Raw genomic sequence first — 24,938 nt, forward strand, 5'->3', positions numbered from 1 at the left:
CTCTCTTTATGTTCGTATTGAAGATTCAATATTGCATATTGGCGATAAGACGCATGTTTTTTCCTATTTCCACTTTCCAATCCAGTGCAGTGGCCAAGCCACATTGAGGCCAAGGTGGGCACGTACTCACCTTGACCAAAAATCCCCTTAATAAGGGGGTTACCCAATGAAAAGTCAGTTCGTGATGGCAATGCCCACCTTAATTTTTAACGTGACTCGGACCCCTACTCTCTCTCTCTCTCTCTCTGCAGTGGCTGCAGCCCATCTGCCGTTCGGTAGCACCAACAGGCCTCTCTAGCAGTGTGCACTTGGTGCCCTTTAGTCTCTCTCTCTATCCCTGCAATAGAGGGGTTTGAAACCACACTAGATTAGATTCCTGGCTCAGCCTCTGCAATCCACCCACCTACAAGGGCACCACTCATCTCCGGTGAGAAGGACTTAGTGAACATCACCTAAGTGTTCCGCTTGTCTGATAGGAGCAGCTAGTGCACGTCACCTTGGGTTCAAAACCCAATAGTATAGTTGTATAACTGGTAGGGGTCTGCCTAACCCCAGCTTGCCTTTCAAAAAAAAAATGTTAGGGTGTCACGACTTCAATGCCCATGGTTATGGTAGGAATCTACCTAAGCCTAGCAGGAACGCAGGCCCATTAAGTGGCTTGGTTTTCCCCAAAGGGTTGCTCATCAACAACAAAAAAAGACATTTACCAACAGCTAGGGGGGGGGGGGGGGGGGGGGGTGGATTCTTTTTTATATATGATGCCTTTTGGAGAACGTTGCAGGACTCCACCACTTCTTTCTCTCTCAAAGTGCATGTTTTTTTAGAGTGAATGGCTACGTTAGGGTGAAAAGAGACGGTAGACTCCATTAAGAAGCCTATCATGATTGAAGGCATTTCACATTTTTTTTAATAATCCAAGGAAAAAAGCCCTATCATCGACTGCACATTGGCTGGCCTCTGGTTGGTAAAACCCTTAATGTCCCCCTTCTCACCAGGAAGTAAACCCAGCTTTGACCTTGTGGCAAGGGACGCCACCCATGGGTTTCGAAATTGTAACGCCCCACCAACTTGGTGACATTCACAAGTTGCACCCCACCAGATGAGCGAGCCCTTGTGGGATTCAAGGCATTTCACTTGAGATGTAGTACCTTTTAATTTTTAAGATCGACTAACGGGTAGTGAAACTTTGATGTACCAATATCAAACAAGCGTGATACAACTTAGCATCTGGAGTTTAACCAAGCCAAGTCAAAAAAAAATACATCATCTTTAAAGTTGATTAGGAGTTAACCAGAAAATGTGGACAAGCCAGAACTACTTAATCCAAGTCTTGACATTGAAGATAGGTAAACTGATAGAACTTAGAGCAGGTTCAACAAAGTATTATAGAAACTCATGATGGCTGCAGAGATGGTAAATCCAACATCTATATTGGTTTTGACAAGAATACTAATAGGACTACCGTATTTGTACTTCCTTCAAGTCGAATGAATGACTTGATTGATCACAAGCCCACGCACAACGATGCAATTATCAGGGGTGCAGTCTACCACTGAGCTAAAGAAGCAGGAGCTGCAGTGGCTGCCCAATCTTCCACCTGGATTCGATTAGTTTCAAAAAACTCAATTTTAAACTAAGATCTTCCTCATTTCCATGCTAACTTTCCAAGAGCCCTGAATCACTTTAAGTTATCACAAAAGATGGATAAAGATATCACAGGTCGAGGGAAAAAAGAAAAGAAATTCCCGAGAAAAGTAGAGCTCAGCAAGATAGACTACAACCTATAGCAGAAAATGCACGCCAAAATTAAAGTGCAGACCCACAGACACATCCTAGCCAATCTCCCAATTACCCGAGCGTGGAATTCCATAGTGGCAGCACTTAAAAAAGCAATTGTGGGTCTGAAACTTGAATTACATTGAGATGGTTTACAAGATCTTCCATTTCAGTTCCAATGCATTGCAGATCCGCCCAATACAGCATGCAGCACTAAGTGGATATTCTGAAACTGCAACAAAAAGGAGGAAAAATGAGAGAAAAAAAAATTTCAGCACATTGTGGTTCCAGCAACAAGGAAAAGAAGCACAAAAAATTCCTTTTTCTCTTGGAAAAAAAATTCCATGGGAAAATAATCAACAAACAAGATATGCAAACCCTATCAACAAAATTTTTAAAAAAGTCAACCCGTCATTTCACTTTTGACAACCATTTGAAAGATGAAACCCAGAATAACTGGGTCTAAGAACAAGGAAAATACAAGATGAGAAGTTCCTAAATTTTCAAACCACGGTTAGCAAACAGCTGTGAGAGATGCAAAATATTCAGGAAAAGCATGAAATTTAGATGATAGCTAAGTACCAGAGGGCAATGGATAATGAAAGTTTATTAATCAAGTTTATAGGAAACACAACTTGGTTATAATTATAAGGCCTCTGCATCCCATATAATTGAAACTAGTTGAGCAGATACAAAGAAGAGATCAGGAATTAACATTAAAGGATGGCCATCTTCATAGCATAATGGAGGACAAACTGTGAGAACATTACCCCTGGAATGAGCTAAGGGCCTGATTTAACTCCCTGGGTTTTAGAACTATGATACTTTAAATATACCTAACCAATGCAAATTTAAAATATAAAAGTAAATATGAGGCTGTAGATGTGCTTATAATCGTTTATTTACTAGAAAACATGTGGTGAATCAAATTGTTTTGATGACAAGCTTGGGTTTTTCATTGCAAATTTTGGTTTCAATAGACTGTTGACTCTTAGATTCTTTTAAAAATTTGCCTTAACATAAGAAATTCCCTATGTCACAAGGACTCAGCATAGAGGCCGCCGCACCCGCATCAACGCGACGCGGGTGCTGGTGAGGCACCCAGTGTGGTCAATGTGAGCCTGGGTGTCGTCAACCCGCACCTAGGGTAATTTCTGTCCAAAATAGTTACACTAAAAAAAAATAATTATTTAAAGGTTTGTCATACAAAGCTTTGAAAGTTTGAAAAGTTGTGCATTAAATGTTTTGAGCCAAGTACATTCTTTTACTGTTTTTAAAAAGTTTTGTCATAAAAAGTTGAGTCATTAAATTCTTTTATACTTATTATAAATCTTTGTGATAAATGCATTAATATAAAAAGTGAAAACTGCATTGGAATGAATTTCTATATTAAATGGGGAGAACCGAATAGGCCGGATTCTGTATTAAATGTACTTTTGTATTAAATAGGGAGAACAGAGTATGTCAAACTTTTGTATTAAATGCATTAATAAAAAAAAGTGCAAATTGCATTGGAATGGACTTTTGTATTAAATGTATATAAATCCAAATATGATTAAGCAATACTCGATTAAAAATTTGATTAAGCAATACTTCTAAATTTTTTATTGTTTATGGTGAAAAACAGATTTTTTTATTGAGAGTTTTTTTTATGGATAAGTTTTATATATACATATATTAAAATATTAAAATATATATATACCCTCCCGCACCCAAGTTTTTTTTAAAATGCCGCATCGCCGCACCCGCACCTATGTGACATAGGAAATTCCTCATCCAATAGATGTTCTCCACTAAATAAACTATAGAGCTCATATATGTAGAGGTTGATTTATGAAACATGCAATCAACATCAAAAAATAAAATGCCATATATATTTATATAGGGAAATGTATTTGTACAAATATTTATAGGTACAAAAAGCTCTAGATCTCCATGATGCATGTTGTTTTGATTCAATTGGACCTCATAGATGGGTTCAGCATGTCCAAAATAGTGAGAAACAACTTTTGAATTGTGTTTTTCTGACAAAAAACGTATGATTTTATGACCCTAGGAAGGTATGGCACATTGTAGACCATTGATTTTTGAAGCCTCATAAAATCCTATCCACATGTAATCAGATGATCTAAGAGCCGATTCCCAATAAGAAAAACATGTAGCTCACATCTGCAAGGTCAGTTTCATGAAAAAAAACTAAAAAATGAAAAAAGGAGGCATTGTACTTCTAAATGACTAGCAAATATGGTACCCAGCCCAACACACACACACACACACATGTTAAGACATATGTAATAATACATCTACATATATATATAAATATAGATGTATTTACCATAATACCCGATAGGGGTATTATGGTCTTTTCACAAGTACCCAATAGGGGTACTTGTTTTATTTCTTTTGTTTTGCTGTTTTTATTTTTTTGTTTTTTTATTTTTTAAAATGTATTTTGGGATACCGAAAAGGGGCCCCACAATGGAGTCGTTGGGGCCCCCAACGGTCACAATTGTGACCGTTGGGGGCTCCCAACGACTCTATTGGGAGCCCCCTTTGGTCTCCCTTCTCTTATATATAGGGGGAACCCCCCTTGTATTTTGCATGGCTCTTAGAGAGCTCCTCTTCAATAAAAGAAATATTCTTTTATGTGTGTAGCCTTATTATAAGGCCCTTCGTATATCCCTTGGTGGATTTTCTCTCTTGTGCTTGTTTCATTTGTCCGTGTTGGACATTGTGAATGCTTTGGCATTCTTGAATTCTTCCGCATACTTCATTACATGGTATCAGAGCCATACGATCTTCTAAGGTAAAATCGTGTCTCTCTTTACTTCCTTTCTTTCTCACATCTTCATTTTGTAGCAATGGAAGTCAAGATCGATCTATCATTCAAACTCAATGGAAAAAATTACATGATGTGGGCATCCGCAATGGAGAATAATCTCAAAGGCAAGAAGCTTTGGGGTTATGTAATGGGAACCATTCCGAAACCCCAACTTAAGCTCACAAAGATAGAAGGAGATCAAGAGAAAGCACTTGAAAGTGATGCTCGTCTCAAGGCCATTGAAGATTATAATCACCAAATGGAAGATTGGGAGAGCAACCATGCAAAAATCCTAGCATGGTTTATGAATAATGTCGAACTCAAGGTATGTGCAAATATTGCAAAATTCCGTCGGGCAAATGAAGTTTGGTTTTTTATGAAGGGTATGTTTACCCAAAAGGATCTTGCAAGAGCTTATTTTTTGCAAGAAAAAGTAAGAACCACAAAACAAGGTAACATGAGCATACAAGATTATTATAGTGCTCTAAATCCTTTGTGGGATGAATTGGCTCTTTTAGAGCCTAAATGGGTGGCTATGGAGGATGTGGTACTAAGACAAAAACAAATGGAACAAGATAGATTGTTTCAATTTTTATTTGAGCTTCATCCCGAATTTGAACAAGTTAGATCCTCACTTCTCCATAGATCTACGTTTCCTCCCTTAGAAGAGGCTATTGCCGAGATTACTCAAGAAGATACTAGGCATAGCATGGGTAAAAGCATAGAGGAAATTCTTGTTGTATCTAAACTCGGCAATCATGTTAAAACATACAAACCACCTCATTTTGGTAAGCAAGAGAGTGGTGGAAGAAAAATGATTATATGTCATCATTGTTATGAGCCGGGACATATTAAACCCGTTTGCCCAAAGCTAAATGAGGCATTCAAGCCAAAGGTGGCTTCCGTTGAAGAATCATCCACCAAAGAAGATGACGGCAAGAACGGGGATCTCAAAGATACTCTTGGACAAATCTCCTTGGCTCTCCAACAAATTCTAAAGGCTACTTCTTCCACCTCCGGTGCCGCCATTGCCTCATCATCACCTCCCGGTACGTACTCTTGGATTTTAGATTCCGAAGCCTCTTTTCACATGACTCCTCATGAAAATGCATTAACCAATGTGCACACCAATTCAAAAATATCTTGTGTCTCTACGGCCGATGGAACTTTTCTCAAAATAAATGGAATTGGAACTCTTGATTCTAAAAATGTTCAAAATTTTCTTGTTCCAAAAGTTAGAATAGTTCCTAAATTAAATCTTAACCTATTTTCCGTTTCTCAAATAGCCGACCATGGATGTGAAATATCTTTCTCATCCCAAGGGTGCTTTGTGCAGGATCTCCGGTCCGGGAAGCGGATTGGGCAAGGCCATAGGAAGAGAGACCTTTATTTTATGGATAACTTAATACTTCCAAATATCTCATTTTGTACTTATGTCCAAGACAAAAATATTGAAACTTGGCATAAAAGGCTTGGACATCCAAGTTACTCTAAAATGTATCTTTTTCCTTTTGGAAACAAGTTTTGTAAAGAAAAAGATATCAATTGCAAAGATTGCATTTTTGGAAAAATGAAGTCTACTCCTTTTCCTATTAGAACCTTTGTGACAACAAGACCTTTTGAATTGGTGCATTCCGATGTATGAGGACCATCTCTGGTTCTATCCAAAGGTGGTTATTCGTATTATGTTACTTTTATTGATGATTATACTAGATATGTAGGGATTTATTTTCTTAACTTTAAATCGGAAGTTTTTAACTTCTTCAAAGAATTTCATGCAAAAATTCAAAATCAATTTCAAAATCAAATATCCATTCTTAGATCTGATTCGGGTGGAGAGTACTTATCAAATGATTTTCAATCATATCTAAAACAACATGGCATTTGTCATCAAAAATCTTGCCCAAGAACTCCTCAACAAAACGGTCTAGCGGAAAGAAAACATAGACATATTTTAGAAACCACTAGATCCTTACTCATTTCTAAAAATATTCCTAAAAGTTTTTGGGCCGAAGCCGTGTTAACCTCCACCTATTTAATCAATAGGATGCCATCTTCAAAATTGAACAATATCTCTCCTTATGAAAAACTTTTCAATATGACACCCGACTACAATCGCCTTCGTATTTTTGGGTGTAAATGCTTTGTTCTTTTACATAAAAAAAATAAATTGTCACCTAAAGCAATAGAATGCGTATTTTTAGGATATGGTGAAAATCAAAAGGGCTATAGATGCTTTGACTATAAGAACAATAAATTATTTGTCTCCAAAGATGTGACCTTTTTAGAAGATGAAAATGGATTTGAAATTTTGGAAAAACCAAATGAAATTGATTATATGTTTATCAATGATCTTTTAGAAGACTCAAATGATGACCTTTTGAGTCATCCAGAATTTTTAGAAAATACTCATGATAATGGTGTATCACCAACTAATGGTGACAATCTCCAAGTATACACTCGGCGTGAGGAAGCACAACCTATTAGTGCTTTAGAAAAATTCTTGCGGCTTAATGAACCCCTAGAAGAAACATCCCTTAGGCGTTCTTCTAGAGAATCAATTCCACCTAATAGGTTTGTCTCATATGAAACTCTCTCACCTAAATATAGAGCTTGTCTAATTGCCTTGCATTCTTACTATGAACCTTCCCACTATAATCAAGCAAAAAATATTCCTCATTGGGTTGAAGCAATGAAAGTTGAACTAGATGCTTTAAATAAGGCTAAAACTTGGGAAATAGTTCACCTTCCTCCAAATAAAAAAGCTATAGGATGTCGATGGGTCTACAAAGTCAAAACAAAAAGTGATGGTTCCCTAGAACGTTATAAAGCTAGATTAGTTGCTAAGGGATATTCACAAGAATATGGCATCGATTATGAGGAGACTTTTGCCCCCGTGGCTCGCATGACAAGCATTAGAACTCTAATAGCGGTAGCATCATCTAAGAAATGACCTATATTTCAATTAGATGTTAAAAATGTCTTTCTTAATGGTCAGTTGAATGAAGAAGTATATATGGATTCTCCGCCGGGAATTAATGTTAACCAAGGTCAAACTCTTCGGTTATTAAAAGCTTTATATGGTCTTAAACAAGCCCCTAAGGCTTTGTATGATAGATTTAGTGCTATTATGTTAAAATTGGGATTTCGTTCATGTTATACTGACACTGCTCTTTTTGTTAAACGTGCAGGTAATAGTATCATCATCCTTCTGCTTTATGTTGATGATATGATCATCACTGGCAATGATGAAAGTGGTATTCTTAATGTTAAAAATATGTTAAAACATAATTTTGATATGTCTGATATGGGTTTTCTCAGGTACTTTCTTGGTATAGAAGTAGCATACTCTCCTCGAGGGTATATATTGTCACAGATGAAGCTTGCTGCAGACATATGTTCCAAATCTGGGATTTCAGATGACAAAAAGGTGGAGACTCCCGAGGTTATCAATGCTAAACTTTGACTGGAGGATGGAGTTCTGTTGGATGATCCTACGCCCTACAGGCAACTCATTGGCTCCCTCACCTATCTGACTATCACCAGGCCGGATATTGTTCATGTTGTGCACTCTGCAAGCCAATTTCAGCATGCTCCTACATCTGTGCATATGAGTGTTGTGTTCCGGATCATTCGATACATCAAAAATACTTTGACTAAAGGGCTATTCCTATCCTCACTCTCTTCCTTAGACTTACTGGCTTATACTGATGCTGACTGGGGAGGAAACCCAAATGATCGAATCTCAACTACTGACTTTTGTGTTTTCCTAGGAGATTCGCTAATTGCTTGGAGGTGCAAGAAACAGCAGAAAGTCTCATTGTCTTCTACTGAAGCAGAATACAGGGCTATGGCAACTACTACAATGGAGCTTGTGTGGCTTCGAAGTCTTCTTCAAGATATGGGAGTCGAAATTACCGGCGCTTCGAAGCTTTGTTGCGACAACAAAAGTGCCATCTACATTGCCAGCAACCACACCTTTCATGAGAGGACTAAGCATATTGAAATGGATTGTCACTATGTACGTGATGAATATCTCCGTGGGACAGTTACACTGCCATATGTCACTTCAGAATATCAACTTGCAGATTTCTTTACCAAAGCCCTGCCTGCTCCTCGCTTCTTGTTCCTTCTTGGCAAACTTTCGGTCATTTCCCCGTAAAGTTTGAGGGGGGGTGTTAAGACATATGTAATAATATGTAATAATATATCTATATATATATATAAATATAGATGTATTTACCATAATACCCGATAGGGGTATTATGGTCTTTTCACAAGTACCCAATAGGGGTACTTGTTTTATTTCTTTTATTTTGCTGTTTTTATTTTTTTGTTTTTTTATTTTTTAAAATGTATTTTGGGATACCGAAAAGGGGCCCCACAATGGAGTCGTTGGGGGCTCCCAACGACTCTATTGGGAGCCCCCTTTGGTCTCCCTTCTCTTATAAATAGGGGGAACCCCCCTTGTATTTTGCATGGCTCTTAGAGAGCTCCTCTTCAATAAAAGAAATATTCTTTTATGTGTGTAGCCTTATTATAAGGCCCTTCGTATATCCCTTGGTGGATTTTCTCTCTTGTGCTTGTTTCATTTGTCCGTGTTGGACATTGTGAATGCTTTGGCATTCTTGAATTCTTCCGCATACTTCATTACAACACACACACACACATCTGCAAGAGTCTGCTTGTAGGTTTTCAACCATGGAGATCACATCCGCATGGTCGGATTCCCCAAAAAACACATGCATACCAATTTTTAAAGGTGAGAACATGTGGGTGGACCATTTAGTCTCTCTCTATTATATTATATAATATATATATATAGAGAGAGAGAGAGAGACCTCACACTGATCTCTCAGTTTTATGAAACAGCCATGTCACACCCAACTATATCTTGTTGTGTCATGTACCTCTTTTCACATTCATGTGATATATTTAAACAACCAGTTTGTTCTAAAGGCAGTAAACTTTTGTAATTTCCAAAAAAGTTTATAGTAACATATCATAAAAGTCCCAATACATTACCTGAAATGAAATCATCAATATAATCTGGATTAATTTTCCCATGGGCCATCGCACCAACCTGCATGAATTACCAAATTCAAGCCGAGACTCATGGTAAAACATCATAATGGCTGCTGATTTAAAATAACACAAAATGCTTCGAAGATTTTGAAGTCCAAATGAAGTCATTTGTGAAAGAAGAATTGCAATTATTAAAGCATACCACAAAAACAAGGTGGTCGTCATCTTTCGATGAATTCACATAATCACGCAGATTGACTACTCGTGGTGCATTTCGTGATAGACCTATAAGATACAGCAATAGTAAAAATGGACGGTAGGAAAATGAAAATCCTTAAGTTGACAAGTAAAGCAGCAAACATATTTACCTATTCGTCGGCAGTTGGGGGGCAAATAATTAGTTACAGGTTTTTTTATTGTGCGCAGAACTTTATCAGGTCCATTACTAGCATGTATACTCAGTTTCTGAAGCAGCTGCACTGCAACAATTATCAATCAAGGGGCAAGGAAATATCAGCTAAAGAAATGATATGTACCAGTATCATGCAAAATGACACATAAATATCAACTTACACATGAGACTGTTAAATCGCTTAAACGTTCTTGGTATACGTATTTGAGGATTAACTTGTATAAGAACATTGTTTTCTGTTTGCACATAAACAGATTGTAACCTTCCAGATTTATTAAGTGGACTATCAAGTACTGCAAGGAGAGCCTGTAAAAACAATAGAAAAATAACTGTTCCAGTTCAAATATAACAAACAAACTGAATGCATGCATATACCAGGATGAAAAATTAAGTGATTTGGGGAAGACCAAGATAGAAACAATAAAGGAATTAGGAAACAGGAACAAATAAAATGAACTAAAACACCAATAGTGATGGAGTGATGGAACTGGATTACAATTGCAATTTTTTATCAACATGTTTGTAGTTAGCATGAGATAGAAAGACATAATGACCATTCTTTGCTTCAATACACTCCCAGAACATAACCAAAACCAAAAATGGCTAGTAAATTGGATAGTTGCAAATGGTTGCTGATCGAAGGCTCTCTCCTGCTCTAGGTGGAAACTGGAAAACTCCAGACCTCCTCAGGATAAAGAGAAATGCGGATAATGGCGAAAACTGCAGAATGAATGTGCATTGATGCCAATAAAGTCATATTGTTTATCTTTTATACTGAGATCAAGCAATTGCAACATCATAAAACCTATACAATAACAGATATCAAGGAAAATAGAGCAGAAAAGTTCATCTAGTCATTCAAACATGTCTACAGGTGAGGCATGTGGCCATCTAATATAAATATGACGTCTATTTTAAGAAATTGAATAAGCAAGTGGTTTGCATACTTATGTGTTACGGACCCGCACATGCTCCAAGTTCGACCAGCCAGATCCGCCCCAGACCCGCACAGTTGGAGTCTCGCCCATCTGGGATTGCGCAAGAGAGAGAGAGTTCCCCTTCTCCCAGGATTCTCTGAGTAACCCACCCAGCCTGGAGTCCTGCCCAGGCTAGGACTCTGGTGGGCCGACCGTCCCCATTGTAGATGTATTTTTACCTTTTTATCCCTCTTTGTTTCTATAAATAAGCATGTACAATTACTAGATTTATTGAGTTCAACTTCTAAATTTCGTTCTTGGTTTTTATGACTGCTTATTCAGAGAAAGACTGCTTCTCCCTTCCAGCCGACGCCATCACTGCCAGACTTTGCCATCTGGCTCAATTTTCGCTCCCGCCAAGTGAGATTTCCATCTCTCTCCCTGCAATATTTCTCTCCTTGGCCGAGACATTGCCCAAGACTCGCCTCTTTCCCTTCACGGCTCACGTGACCGTGGTCGGGGACACGACTTTGCTTTACGCTCGGCCACGTCAGCCTTGGCTATGTCCTCCTCCCTAGGACACGGTCTCCCCCTTTTCCTTGTTGTGCACTCGCAATGTGTCAAACGCTACTCACATGCGTCCCTGCCTCCATCTGTAGTGCAAATCACTGAGTCGTGCCTCGCTCCGTGCATTGGATCCGTATAACTAATCCTCCCGTAGTTCGAGTTCTATCATTTGGTATTAGAGCCTTGTTCCTGCGAGCCATGCCGACCAACAGATTGTTGTGGTCGACGCAGCAAGGCCCCATGCCCTTCCTGCTTTTGCTTAATTATGATTCGACGCGCGTGTTAAATTTTTGAAGTATATTTTCAATTTTGTTGCATCGTATTTTAATCGTCTGGAGTGTTAGATTAGATCCAACGCTAATCTAACTTGAATCCGTAGGATTCGATTTTGTTTCTTGTGCCCGTGACGTTTTTGGGTCTCCAAAGAGCTAGACAACAGTCTTGACGATTTTGTAGAAGTGTGGCTAAATTTTTTCTCAGCCTGCATCAAACCGAAATGTATTTTGGTGCAACCTAGAAACTTTTGGGAGGATCTAACCAACCCAGGTGCTTGATTATTGTTCCGGAACATGTTTGTCTTGTGTACGAAAAACCTACACCTACCCGACCATTGCATGCGCGACGCTACCGGTACTGTTATCGTAACTCTTTTCCGTATCACGAGTCTATTCAGTGAGGGCCCACGCCCTTCTTGTTTCTGTAACCCTGAAAACCCGTGATATGACTCGAGCACAAGAGATGTATCATGAACTTTGCACAGCGTTCGAAAAGAGATCTACTCGAGTCGATGAGCACCTCGCTCAATTAGCCAAAGGCATGGCTACGTTCAACAGGAAGTTGGATGAGCGATTCTGACAGCTTCTCATACGTATGAATGAACGTGATAACGATCAGGACGATTGTAATGAGAAATCTGGCTCGAGCGTCCAAACCTCGGGGTCCACCAACGGACCTTATCAGGCCACCAACCCCGGTTGGAATTTCCTAAATTTGCAGAGGCCGACCTTACGAGTTGGTTATTTCGAGCTGAGCAATATTTTCGGATTGCCAAGACGCCCGAGGAGGACAGGGTGGCCTTCGCCTCGATCTATCTCGAGGAAGATGCCATCCGCTAGTATCACTGGTTGGTGTCCCAACTGAAGATGCTTACTTGGGAAGGCTTTTTTAGAGCCCTAGTGATATGATTTGGCCCCTCTGGCTACACCAATCAGCATGTCTCGTTGTTCAAGATCCGTCAGATGGCCATCGTTATCGACTATCATGCAAAGTTTGAAAGGTTGAGTAACCTCGTCAGTGGCTGGTCCAAAGAGTCGCTGATTGGGATCTTTATCGCGGGCTTCAAACCAGACCTACAAATTGAGGTTCAGGCCGCAAGACCTATATTCTTAATGCAAAGTTTCAAATTGGCACGCGTGGCTAAGGAGAAACTGTTACGGATGAGCTCGCGTTAGACCCAGCCAGGTGGGACGTCCAATCAGAAGAACACATCCCAAGGGAACCCGACCTCTAGCAGGACCGCATCTTACCTCACACAGGAGGCTGCCCCTCCTAGGCCTACCGAGCGGGCCATGGATCGCTCCCAACTGCCTAATCGAGAGTCTGAACCACGACTCAAGATGTAAGTCAAGTAGCTCTCTCGCGAATACATGGAGGAGCGTTACAAGAAGGGCCCCTATTATCACTGTGATGATGTATGGAGCAGGGATAATAAGTGTAAGGTCATGAATCTGTACTTGGTGATAGTGAGACCGAGGACGATGAACTCAGTGATCCCGAGTTGACTGACACGAGTGATGACACTCTAAAGGAGGTTCATGCTTTGCCTTGCTCACATAGGTAAACAAGCCTACCCAGTCTCATGGGTAACAGTCTTGTCCATGTGGAGTGCTCCAACTGGGCACCACTTTTTAGGTGCTTTTTGCCAGCTGTTGGCAGCACATTTTTGGTGTTTTTGGAATTTTGAGGTATGTGTCCAGTTTTACGTTGTCAATTTTTTTCTTTTTGATGTTTTATTATTTGTAAAGTGTGATAAAATCACTATAGTATCGCAATAATATCATGAGATAATCAAATTAAACAAGATTTTAAAATTCTTGTTGTAATATTGAGATAACTATGTTTTGCAAATATCTCGCCATAATATTGCGAGATTTTCAGTTTTCCAACGATATTTCTGACTATGAAATGGAGAAGCTAGTGGGTTACATTGAGAATGATCCAAATTAGTATGTGTGCAGACTTAATAAAGCCATATACTGGTTGAAACAGGCTTTATGTTCATGGTTTGAAAGCTTTTCTTTCGAGATACACAAGCATAGGTTCTACAATCACCTTCGGATCACTCCTTGTCTGTTCATAAAGGTAAAGAATATATGATTGTTCTTCTTACTTATGTTGAACATATAATTGTTACAGGAAGTTCAAACAGTCACATCAAAGAAATAAAAGAGGTGTTGAGCAAATGTTTCAAGATAAAAGATCTGGGTCAATTAAAGTATTTTTTGGGTGTTGAAGACGATAGAAAGAAAAATGGATTAGTTATGACTCAATACAAATACACAACTGACCTTTTGCGAAAGGCAGGTATAAATGATTGCAAACCACTGCTTACTCCTGCACCAATACACCAACGGTTCAATGTTGATGATGGAGATCTATGTGAGGATCCAACTAGATATCGGAGCATAGTTGAAATGCTTTACGTCACCTTTACTCAACCGGATATGGTCTATGTTGTTAACCAAGTATCACCAGACAAGAACCAGTCACATGGAAGCTGTGAAACATATTTTAAGGTGTCTGAAGAAAACATTAGGAGATGGATTGCTCTGTAAGAAGAGAGCTCAAAGAGAGGATGTCATCTCTGTCATGGCCTTTTCAGATGATGATTGGGTTGGGGATCCTAATGAGAGCAGATCGATTTCAGGGTATTGTGTCTTTCTTGGAGGTAACTTGATATCTTGGTCTAGTCAAAAGCAAAGAGGCACAATCAAGTATAGAGGCCGAAAATTGAGCCATGGTCACCGCTTCCTCAGAACTAGCATGGATAAAGAGTTTGTGGTATGATTTAAAGAGAAATTTCTTAAGTCGGTCTTGTTTTGTGACAATTCAAAGTGCCATCAAGATCTCATTAAATCTGATCCACCAAGGAAAAACAAAGCATATAGAGATAGATCAACATTTCATTAGAAGTAAGATTGAAGATCGAGAGCTTGAAGCAAGATTTGTTGGTTCTGAAAATCAGATAGCAACCTTTTTCATAAAAGGACTAATCAAGCAGATATTTTGGTATTTAAAGTCCAAGTTATCCATGGTGATCACCATGTACAGCTTGAGAAAGGCTACTCAGAGATAACGTATTTGGATCTGGGTCCTGGATTGGGTCCAGATCCATATGCTTTCAGAAATGCTATTTTAATATTTTCCTTTGGTCTAAGTTGCCCTTCATAAGTATTATGCTGTAACTTGTTAAGTGAGGGCAGTTTTGTAACTTTTTGTAATATTATTGATTCTTTATTAATGGAGGAAGCATACCACGATTACGCCGTTAGGAATCGTGCAGTTTTATGGCCTCTCCATAGTCTTCTTTTTCTTCTTCTCTTGGCAGTTCTAAGAACCAAAGATACCTAAATATAATATATAAGGTATAGGAATGTTGAACAAATTAAGATCAAATAATCATGAAAATTTAAAGTAATCAATTAAATTATTTCCCCAAAAAGAAAAAAGAAACAAGCTCAAGATTAGTCAAATTACAACTATCAAATATACATTACATAACATATATGCAATACTAAACACAATGAAGGAAAAAAAACATAAAGATTTATACAACTGGAACAAAATCAAATTGCAAAACATTGAAAAGGTTCACTAACCTGGTGAATAATGTCAGGTCTATAAGCCTGAGGATCACGGTTGTGCCTTTTCAAGAAACTTGCGTGATCATTTGAATTCAAAATCTGGTAGGTCTGGATAGACAGGCAATGTAATAAGACAAGTAAAAAGTATAGTATATTATTCAGTGAAATCACTGAATGGGTGTAAATTAACAAAAACTACAACAATAAGTCATAAAAATATGGAAAGAAATATCTACCTTTCCGACTTTTGCAACCTCCAATGAAGCCCTCTCTAGAATAAAAGTAACCCTTCGCTTAGTGTCCTGTTTAGTAGGCTGAACAGGTATTCCCGCAAATTCCTCAACTGGTAAGTCATTGAGGGTTTTTTCATCTTCTCCACCAACCATGTTTTCTTTATCTGTTTCTTCATCTTTCTTCTGGTTTATTTGCTTTTCTTCATCTGGTATCTTCTCTTCTTCTTTCTCTCCATCCCTCTTCTTACGTTTTGTACCTTTAACCATGACCAACTGTATCCTTCCACTAAAAAGATTCAATCGAATCAATGACTCCAAACCTGAACTCAATGATGAAAACACTCAACAACCTAATTCCAAGAATATGTAATTATGTTTACTATGCAAGATAAAAATCAACATCATAAAGAAATATCAGAGATTAAAATCAAACTTCATAACAAAACCTTTCAATATCTAGATTTTCTATTTAAAAATCTTTTCAGTGGGTACACAAAAACCAATTCTCATTCTTATTTTTCTTGAAAAATACAGCTTAATAAATGTGGAGGACTAACATCATAAAATCAAAGAAAATTGACAAAAAATGAACTCATGCACACAGAACACCAAACCAGAAACGAATTCTACAACAATAAATACCAAAACAGTAGGCAAACTCTCAGGTTAGCCATAAGACTGATCCCTTATTGATAGCACGAGTTACGGTATCAAATTATTTCTTATGGGTATTGAGTAAATAACAACATTAACATCAAAAGATGAAGGTAGAACCAATAACAACTTGTGAAGGGACTTGACATAAGAAGAAAGCCAAAACAACAAGTAACAGAAATATACCAATTTGAGTGAGAGCCTATGTCACATAGGTGCGGGTGCGGCGATGCAGCACTTTAAAAAAACTTGGGTGAGGGGTGCGGGGAGTGTGTGTGTATATATATAACAGTTTTAAGTTAACACTAATGAAATAAAAAGAATTATCATATCACATATCATCAATTCATCATGCATAAATTCATGCAATAAATCAAATTAACAATCTACAATTTAAAATAAAATTCATAAAAAAAAGTTGGCTGAACTCAAAACCCAAACCAAGCTTGGGTTCGGTTTTAGTAAACCCAGACCTGAGTTCACAAGAGCCGAACCCAGCAGGCCTGGGTTCAGCATAAATAAACCCAGGAGCTGGGTTCAGGTTCTGCTAAACCCAACAGACCTACGTTCAGCGGCTTCAGCCCTTGTGCCAATGAGAGGAGGAGGAGAAGGAAGAAGAAGAAAGAGAGGAGGAGGAGAAGGAAGAAGAAAGAGAGGAAGAGAAAAAGAGAGAGAGAGAGAGACGTACCTCGGTTCGTCGTCGTCATTGGAAGAGGAGGTGGCCCTTCGTCGTCGCCTTCACTGTTGTTAGAAAAGGAGAGGGAGCCGAGGAGGTGTAAGATAGAGTATTTTGGTACTTAGTCATTTTATGAGATTTTCGAAAATTTGGCTAAGTCTGGAAGAAAAATCGTTTGAGGCTCAATTTTTAGACTAATGTCTTTGAGTCCGGGCTTGGCCCAGGTCCCAATGACAAGGTCGTAACAAGCCAATAGAAGTAAGATAAAAAGTTTTATTTCTGACCTTTAAATTCAAGCGAAATTTAGGTTATTTTTGGGCAAAATTCAGAATTTGATATGCATGTAATATATCGTTGGATGCGTCTCGGAATTCTGAGCGCAACGATATTTTACTTTTCTGAATTCGAGTTCCGGTTTGCTAGAAAATCCTGTTTTTTATGAAAATTGAGCAATTTGTCGAATGGATCCAGGGTTGGATCGGATTGGATCCAAGGCCTAGGATCTGAATTATTATGGATTTGGGTCCTACTCAAATCTGGATTTGATCTAGGTCTTGCTCCAATTTTTGTTTTGGGTATGGGTTTAGATCTTGGATCCAAATCCAAATCCAAACCCAATGTCTTCCCAACTTTAAATTCAATATAAAGCCTTAATTTGGGGTTTATTAAGGTTAAGAAGCCTTTAGGGTTAATTTGGTTATTTTTGAAAGTTTTTAGATAATTTTATTAAATTAATAATTAATAATTAATTAATATCAATTTTGAATTTTTATTTTTGGGCTGAGTGGGACACTCTAAAAGAGTCCCTATTCTTACCTAAGAGAGGTTAAGAGAGAGTTTTAGAAGGGTTGGGAGTTTTAAGAAAAAGAAAAGTCAACTTTCTTTTAGAGTTTCAAAAAAATTAAGAAACTAGAGTCTCGGAGAGAGAGAGAGTTTCCATCTTTTTGGAAACTCTCTTAGAGAGGGCTGGAGAAGGGGGGGCGTCACCCCCTCTCCCAATCATTATATAAAGAGAAAAAAAAAAGGAAGAAGGAAAAGAGAAAGAAAGAGGGAAAGAAGAGGAGAGAGAGAGAAAGGGAAGGAGAGGAAAGAGAGGAAGAAGAAGAGGATCTTCTTCTCCATCCATCCAACCCCTTGTTCCACTATTATTTTTCTCGTTTCGTCGATCCACGCAAGGTACGGGTCTCCTCTCTTGAAATGAGTGAGAAATCGATTACCGATTCAATTTCCATGCAATACCTTGGTCTAAAACCATGGTAAAAGAGTAGATCTATGTGATCACTCTAAAATACACGAAAGAGGATTTATGGATCCCCTTCCATGGATGCGTTTTGATTTTTTATACCCTTTTGAAACTTTATTTTCTGTACAGTCATTTTTAGATTAAACCAGAATTTATTTCATGGTAGAAAATGGTTCTTTTTGGTGTTTACATGCTAATATAGTTGATGCATGAAAAAGCATATGAAAGCCATGATGTATGAATGTATTTTTGTAGAAAACGTGTAAATGGAGGCATGTGTTGATAGTTATATCTACACGTTTGATGCAAATATGTAATGATGTGTTCTTGTAACTTGGTTCGTTGTTAGATGCATGTCTGTCCTGAAAAATCTGTAAAATCGTGTTTGATGGATTGTGAATCGTGCATAACTGATTTCATGTAGGTATACCCGTGCAGATTTGACTTACGAACCAGTGGAACTATGTGTTTATGCACACATGAGTGAGGAAATCCTATATACATGCAGCCTAAGCTGAAAGTGCATAGGTGTGCCTCTTTGAACCTAAGTATTTGTGTTTTTGGCATGCTACATGTATGTATTACCCTGTTCATTTTTATGTTTCAAAAGAAAAATTTATAAACCTTTGTACATATACAAGATACGTAGCCATGATGGGTGCCCTGGTGGGCTGGCTGTCAGGCCAGCCGAATCTGGCCTGACAAGTCAGGCCCTGCCAGGCGTGGCTGGGGTCCGGTCGGGCTGAACCAGACCCAGCCCGATGCTGGCTGGGCAACTGACAGCCCAGCCGAGCCACTCGGCTGGGCATGACAGGCCGTGCCGGGCCCGATCTAGCCTGCGGCTGGACTAAGTGCAAGCCTGGCAGCTCCCTGCCAGGCCGTGCCAGGTCTGCATCAGCTCAGACCCAGCTGATTAGGTTCAGCTGGGCCTGGACTGAAACCCCCCCCCCCCCTCCCACCGACTGGGTCGGCTGGGTACTGTGGGGTCTTTTAAAAAAAAACATAAAAAGAAAAAAAAAACAGTGTATTTAACAATATGTGTGCATTTCAAAATAGTGTATATGTGCATTTCAAAAGAATAATAAAACAGCACAATAACAGTCACATGTATTGCCATGTCTATCAGAATTTAATGAGAATATGCAAATTCTATGTTTATGCAGAACCTAAGTAGCACATGCATTTATCATGATGATGTTTATGTAGAAATTAATCATAACATATATTGCCATGTTTATGCAGAGTTTAATGTGAACATGCATTGTCATTGCTACGTTACGCAGAGTTTAATGAGAACATACATCGATATGTACATGCAATTTATTGATATCATGCAACTAACATGAACATGCACACTCGATGGGAATATGCATCTACATGAGCACGCACCCTCAAAGGAAACATGTTTTGGCATTAATATGTGTACGCAATAAAAAGTATGCATGTGACATGATTATTCATATGAATCGAATAAAGACATGCTTATGAATATTCTTGTTTCATACGCATATTAAAGGTTTGTATATATAAAAGTGCATTGGGAGATGTGATTTGCATCATATATGGCATATGGTTATAGTTTTTGCATATGGTGCATCGATGATCTAAATGGATCATCACAGGCCTGGAGAGCCTCGAGCCTTGATTTGCTCTTTCCTTATTCACTTTTAAATGCATCGCAAAAATCATATTTTTTTTATTGCACTGTTCTATGTGTTTCCATGGGCGAGAGTCCCGTAATGGTTCTCGCAGGGGTAGATGCGAGTTTTTGCCTTTGCTTTTGCATGCTGAATTACAAAACTCAATAATTGGCTTTTAATAAAAAAATAATGAATAAGAACAATGTAATATACGTTCTTAGATCTCTCATCGAAAGAATGAGAATCTTAGATATTCGATTTTGGGAGACCACAAGGATACAAAAACTCCATGTGCACTAATGTCTACCCATGAACCCGATATTGATGTTATTTCTCCTGGCCATGGTTTTAGAGAGAGTTCGTTACTTTACCTGGAGGTGGTGTGTAGACACAACTGTTGTTTTGGTATACCAAGAAAGTGACACTTATGGGCGTGGAGGATCCTTAGTATCCCGACATTAGATGTGGAGGTCTAATGTTCCGAAGATGATTCGGTCGAGAGCTAAGTTTGGAACCTAGTAATAAAATACAACTAGTATGCTAAGTTAACCTGGGAACCCTACTTGACCTCGAAAAATTTTACCCGTTTGGTGTATCCGCGGGCAATGGTAATTAAAAAGAGGAACTTCAATTGTATGCATTTAATAGGACATGCATATGAAAAAAGAAAAACTCTAATGAAAGATAATAAAGTGTTCATGCATTGCACATAAATCATGCATATTCCTGTTATGCACTAGATCATGCATGTTTACATATTTTCTTAACTGTTAAATGTTGGTAAATGCATAATGTGTTCTCTAAAACATGTTCAATGTCATGTTTACTTAAATTGCGATCTCTGTTATTGATTAATGTTCCTTCATGCTTAATAAATGCTCCTTGTTGCATGAATGCTTAATTGAATTATGTAATTGTCGTAATTGCATTCCTCTGAATTATTGCATGAAATCTTATATGTATTCTTTATGCTCATTTATTTCATTAGAGAGATTCGTACGCAAAATTTTTGGATTCTGACGCCCTACTTCTATGGTTTTTCGCAGCCGTAGGGGATCAGTAAAGCGATTGGCTTTTGGGAGAGCTACGGGTGTCACGCATTTGCCAGACAGTTCACAGATAGACAACGTGGCTCTTCTTTTATTTTCTTTTAGTTTCATTTAGTTGTTACTGCACTCTGAGTTTTTCATTATGCAATTGTCTCATGACTAACGTTAATTATTCAATAAAAGTTTGGTTTGGTTTTGTATGGATGATAAGTGTAAGCTCTCGGATGGTTGGTTGTTTTATCCAATTGGGAGTAGAACTGTAAAGGCCCCGGGTTTCTGGGAAGATTTCCGCAATGGTTTTAAAAAAAAAATCCGCATTTTCAAGAGGTATGAGTTGGGGTCGTTACGGGAGGAGGGGGATTCGGGGAGGGGGAGAAGGAGGGGTCGGGGGGCACGATCCCCCCCAAACCAATTTAAAAAAAGAGACCAAAATAAACTCAATTAACGTTGACTGAGTCTATTTTGGAAAAATATAACCTTGGGTGTGGGTTGACCGAGGGGGATTTGACCGCACCCGGTGTGGCAAATTTTAATTATTGTCGCACCCGTGTCGTGTTGTGTTAATGCAGGTGTGACGGCCCTTTTAAAGAGTTCTTGTGACATAGGTGAGAGCTTAAGTCTCATAAAGACTAATTGGGCAGGGAAGACTCAGCCACGAGGAGGGAGTTTCCTTTTTCAGAGAAGTGACTGAGAGAAGGAGAGTTGTTGCCTGTTCACCCCTTTCCTTATTATGTTTAGAGACAAAGGAAGTTGGTCATTGGTTGGCAACCCTCTAACCTTTTTCTTTGTAGTTTTCCCTCATAGAGATATGGGGGTCATTGGTTGGCGACTCATTGAGGGCATTTGTACACTCTTGGATGTACATATGGTGTCTGATTGAGTTAATCTTTGTTTATTTTGTTATTAATAAAAAAATTTATTTTATTTCTTGATGTTCTTGTGAATATACAAATATGTTATTTCCTTTTTTTGGTTAAATAAATAATGTTTGTGCTTTAGTTCCTTTTTTGTTTGTCTTTCGGTTATGTCTTGGGTTTTCGTGCCACTTGATGACAATCTGACCCCAAAAATGTGCTTGAAATGGTCAGAAACAATTCTTGGAATGTGTTTTTTTTACTACAAATTATTGAAGGATGAAATTTAGTATATTGTAAGTCATTGATTTTTTACTCTAAAAAAACGTATATACACATCGGAAAAACATGATTCAAGGCTGGTTATTAATCACCCCAGCATATACATCACACCTAGAGGATCCAACCTTAAGAAGAAATATCTTAAATGGCATTGTTCACTTGTGGGTTAACTATGGTATAGCCTTTCTTTTATTATTCACTTTATAACAAATATCAATTTGTGAATCACAAATAGCAACTATGGTTCGTGTACATGAGGTCTCTCTCTCTCTCTCCAGCTGACGTATTTATCGTGATTCTTTTGTCATAAATTTAAAATGTTGCTAATAGTTGTGTGATTTACACCTTCTTTAGAAATACCCTGAAAGAATGATTACTGATGAGAAACAATCATATTGTTTTGAGATGCTAGGATTGAAAATTTAAAAATGAGAAAAGAAAACCAATGCAAGAGAAGAAAAGGGAAATGAACCAATCGATGAACAGGGAGAGATTAAAAAATGACAGCATAACTTTCACCCATGGACACATGCTGGAAATTTGTCTGTTGGCTGTCCTTCAAGGAGGCTGCTGGAGCTCAGCTTTGTGGTTTGAAACCCCAAAAATGAATGTGTTTTCATTTTAAAAACCTTTGTTAAGGACACACCCCAATATTATATTGACAATTTTTCCCTTATCTATCTATCTATCTATAGAGTAAACATTACCTCATAATATATATATACATTATGGGTAACGTTCTACCCTCATGGATAAGGAATCCGCTAGTGAAAAAATGTAACATTTTTATTTTCTTCAGTTTTTTTGCACATCTGATTCTCCAGATGTTATATACATATTAAGTTTAGCAGGATTGGATCATGTTTTTCTAATGTATATGTCAGATTTTGCAAGGGTTGAAAAATCAACAGCCTACAATGCACCAAATTTTCAAACCTCAAAAAGATATATTTTTAAGTAAAAAAACTACGATCCAAGGGTCGATGCCTACTGTTTTGACCATGCTGAACACATCCATGAGGTCAGATTTGGTTAAAACAACCTCCCCCCATTAATTCCAACTAGGGGATTCCTTAGCCACGAGGGTAATATATATATATATATATATATATATATATATATATATATATATATATATATATATATATATATATATATATATATATATATTTTTTTTTTTTTTTTTTTTTTTTTTTTTTGAGGCGTAGCGAAGAGATAACAATTTCCCAAAAAGTGTCATGCTTTATTATTAATTCCCAATGAAAACAAAACAGAGGTGGCAACACTTGATCAGTAGCTTGACTTCTGAATTCTCTCTGTCTTCAGTGTATTATGATTCTAGATACTTCACAAAAACAACGAGAATGTTTTTCAACAGACAACTCTTTCCTTAAGCTAAAGCAAGCAGAATCACCAAAATATTAGTTAATTCAAAATAGTTGTTATGATGATCAAACTGAGCCCAAATTGGATTGATCAAGTTCAGAACCCGACCAAACAAATTAACAAACTAAAAGTCTACAATTGATACATCTTTAGAGAATTCATCCACCGCCTTTATAAATTGATTCTGTTAATTTGCAACCTCGTAGACAACATCAACCCAATAACTTATCGTGAAAGGAAAAAACCACATTTGATCGTCAAATTCCAAGGCCATGAACTAATTCCGGACGGCAATTCGAGAAATTCTACAGAAACATGCGATTCAGTTGAAACTTTCCATGTCTATCAACAAATATGATCATAAATGAAAACTAGAACTAAAATGAGATGGTAGAGTGATTCATACCTGAAACTCGACCAAAACGCTACGGCAGGAGAATCTGATGGGAGAATAAGAAGAGTCACCGGGAGAAGGATGGTTGCTCGGGTCCCCAACGTGATGAGAACCGCCGAAGAGCTCGCAGAAAGACTGAGAAAGTTTCGGCTAAACCCAAAGCTTAAGAATAGGCAAATGGGTAATGAGACTACAAGAGAGAGAGGTCGAGAGACGAGAGAGAGAGAGAGAGAGAGACGACAGGGATATTAGGGTAGGGGTGGGCAACGGACCGAACTGGCACGGGCCAGGCCAAAGGCCCTGTTCGGGCTGGATCATTGAAAAAATTCGGGCCCACGGCCCGCCCATTAGATCCATGGGCCTAAACGAGCCAGGTGAATATAAACACATATAATATATAACTAGTAATGATACGGTGCTCCGGAGACCTACTCTCACCTAATAGAAGTTTTGGATTGTCAAATTTCTTAAGCTTTTTAGTTAATCAGACCCTATAGATATGATTTATAAGCATTATTTAGTAGAAAACAAGTTTTGGATCATGTGATTATAGCATATATATATATATATATATATATATATATATATATATATATATATATATATATATATATATATATATATATATATGTGTGTGTGTGTTTTAAGACCTTTCAACGGCTCACAATGTATCAAAATTTCATGACTTAAAAAATCCTACTTTTATATCCAAAAAACATGATCCAAAGTATGATTATGTAAAATAAACTATGTTGAGTACATCTATAAGGTTTAATTGAAAAGATGCAACCTACCACCATGATTTCTAGTATGTGGGAGTAGGTACTCCCGAGCACCTTAGCATCTCTCATATATAATATATATACATAATAATATATATTATACATATATATACATATTAATATGTAAAAAAAATATAGAATGTGCCAAAAAAATGATTTAGTGATGCGCAAAAGCATTGATGTTTTTTTTTAATCGGGAGCATCATATATGGCATTTAGGGGCACTTCAAAAGTGCCGCTAAATGTATTTTTGAAGGTTTTATGCTTTTGACTTTGTTTTTGCTATTTTTTGCATGTTGATCCTCCATCAGCACCATCAAGTTTGAGTCAAGAACGCAATGGATCAAGCAGCTACGAATTTTAT

General features: G+C 37.9%; 1 protein-coding gene across 3 annotated transcripts; it reads right to left on the reverse strand.

Moving 5' to 3' along the window:
- Positions 1-1,626: 1,626 nt before the first annotated feature.
- LOC149822778 (uncharacterized) lies at positions 1,627-24,004 on the reverse strand. 3 transcript variants are annotated; one of them, XM_089981256.1, is made up of 8 exons: positions 23,805-24,004; positions 15,618-15,900; positions 15,397-15,489; positions 10,196-10,340; positions 9,991-10,101; positions 9,825-9,907; positions 9,623-9,680; positions 1,627-2,008 (listed from the first exon to the last, which is right to left on the reverse strand). In XM_089981256.1, the coding sequence occupies exons 2-8, from the start codon at positions 15,879-15,881 to the stop codon at positions 1,929-1,931; spliced, it is 834 nt and encodes a 277-aa protein (XP_089837382.1). In that variant the 5' UTR covers positions 15,882-15,900; positions 23,805-24,004; the 3' UTR covers positions 1,627-1,928. The 3 variants fall into 3 exon arrangements, with proteins under 3 accessions (XP_089837382.1, XP_089837383.1, XP_089837381.1); XM_089981257.1 differs by having other exon boundaries at positions 15,618-15,934; XM_089981255.1 differs by lacking the exon at positions 23,805-24,004 and adding an exon at positions 16,957-17,303.
- Positions 24,005-24,938: the final 934 nt, after the last annotated feature.

Source organism: Nuphar pumila, chromosome 11, assembly GCF_984573655.1.
Source record: "Nuphar pumila chromosome 11, dmNupPumi1.hap1.1, whole genome shotgun sequence".
NCBI classification, from domain to species: domain Eukaryota; kingdom Viridiplantae; phylum Streptophyta; class Magnoliopsida; order Nymphaeales; family Nymphaeaceae; genus Nuphar; species Nuphar pumila.

Excerpts from the sequence above, each read along its gene's own strand:
- LOC149822778 (XM_089981256.1), bottom strand. The coding sequence starts at position 15,881 with ATGGTTAAAGGTACAAAACGTAAGAAGAGGGATGGAGAGAAAGAAGAA. Across the intron at positions 10,341-15,396 it reads GACCTGACATTATTCACCAG|GCTCTCCTTGCAGTACTTGA; the intron begins GTTAGTGAACCT and ends TTGTTTTTACAG. Across the intron at positions 10,102-10,195 it reads GCGATTTAACAGTCTCATGT|TGCAGCTGCTTCAGAAACTG; the intron begins GTAAGTTGATAT and ends TAATTGTTGCAG.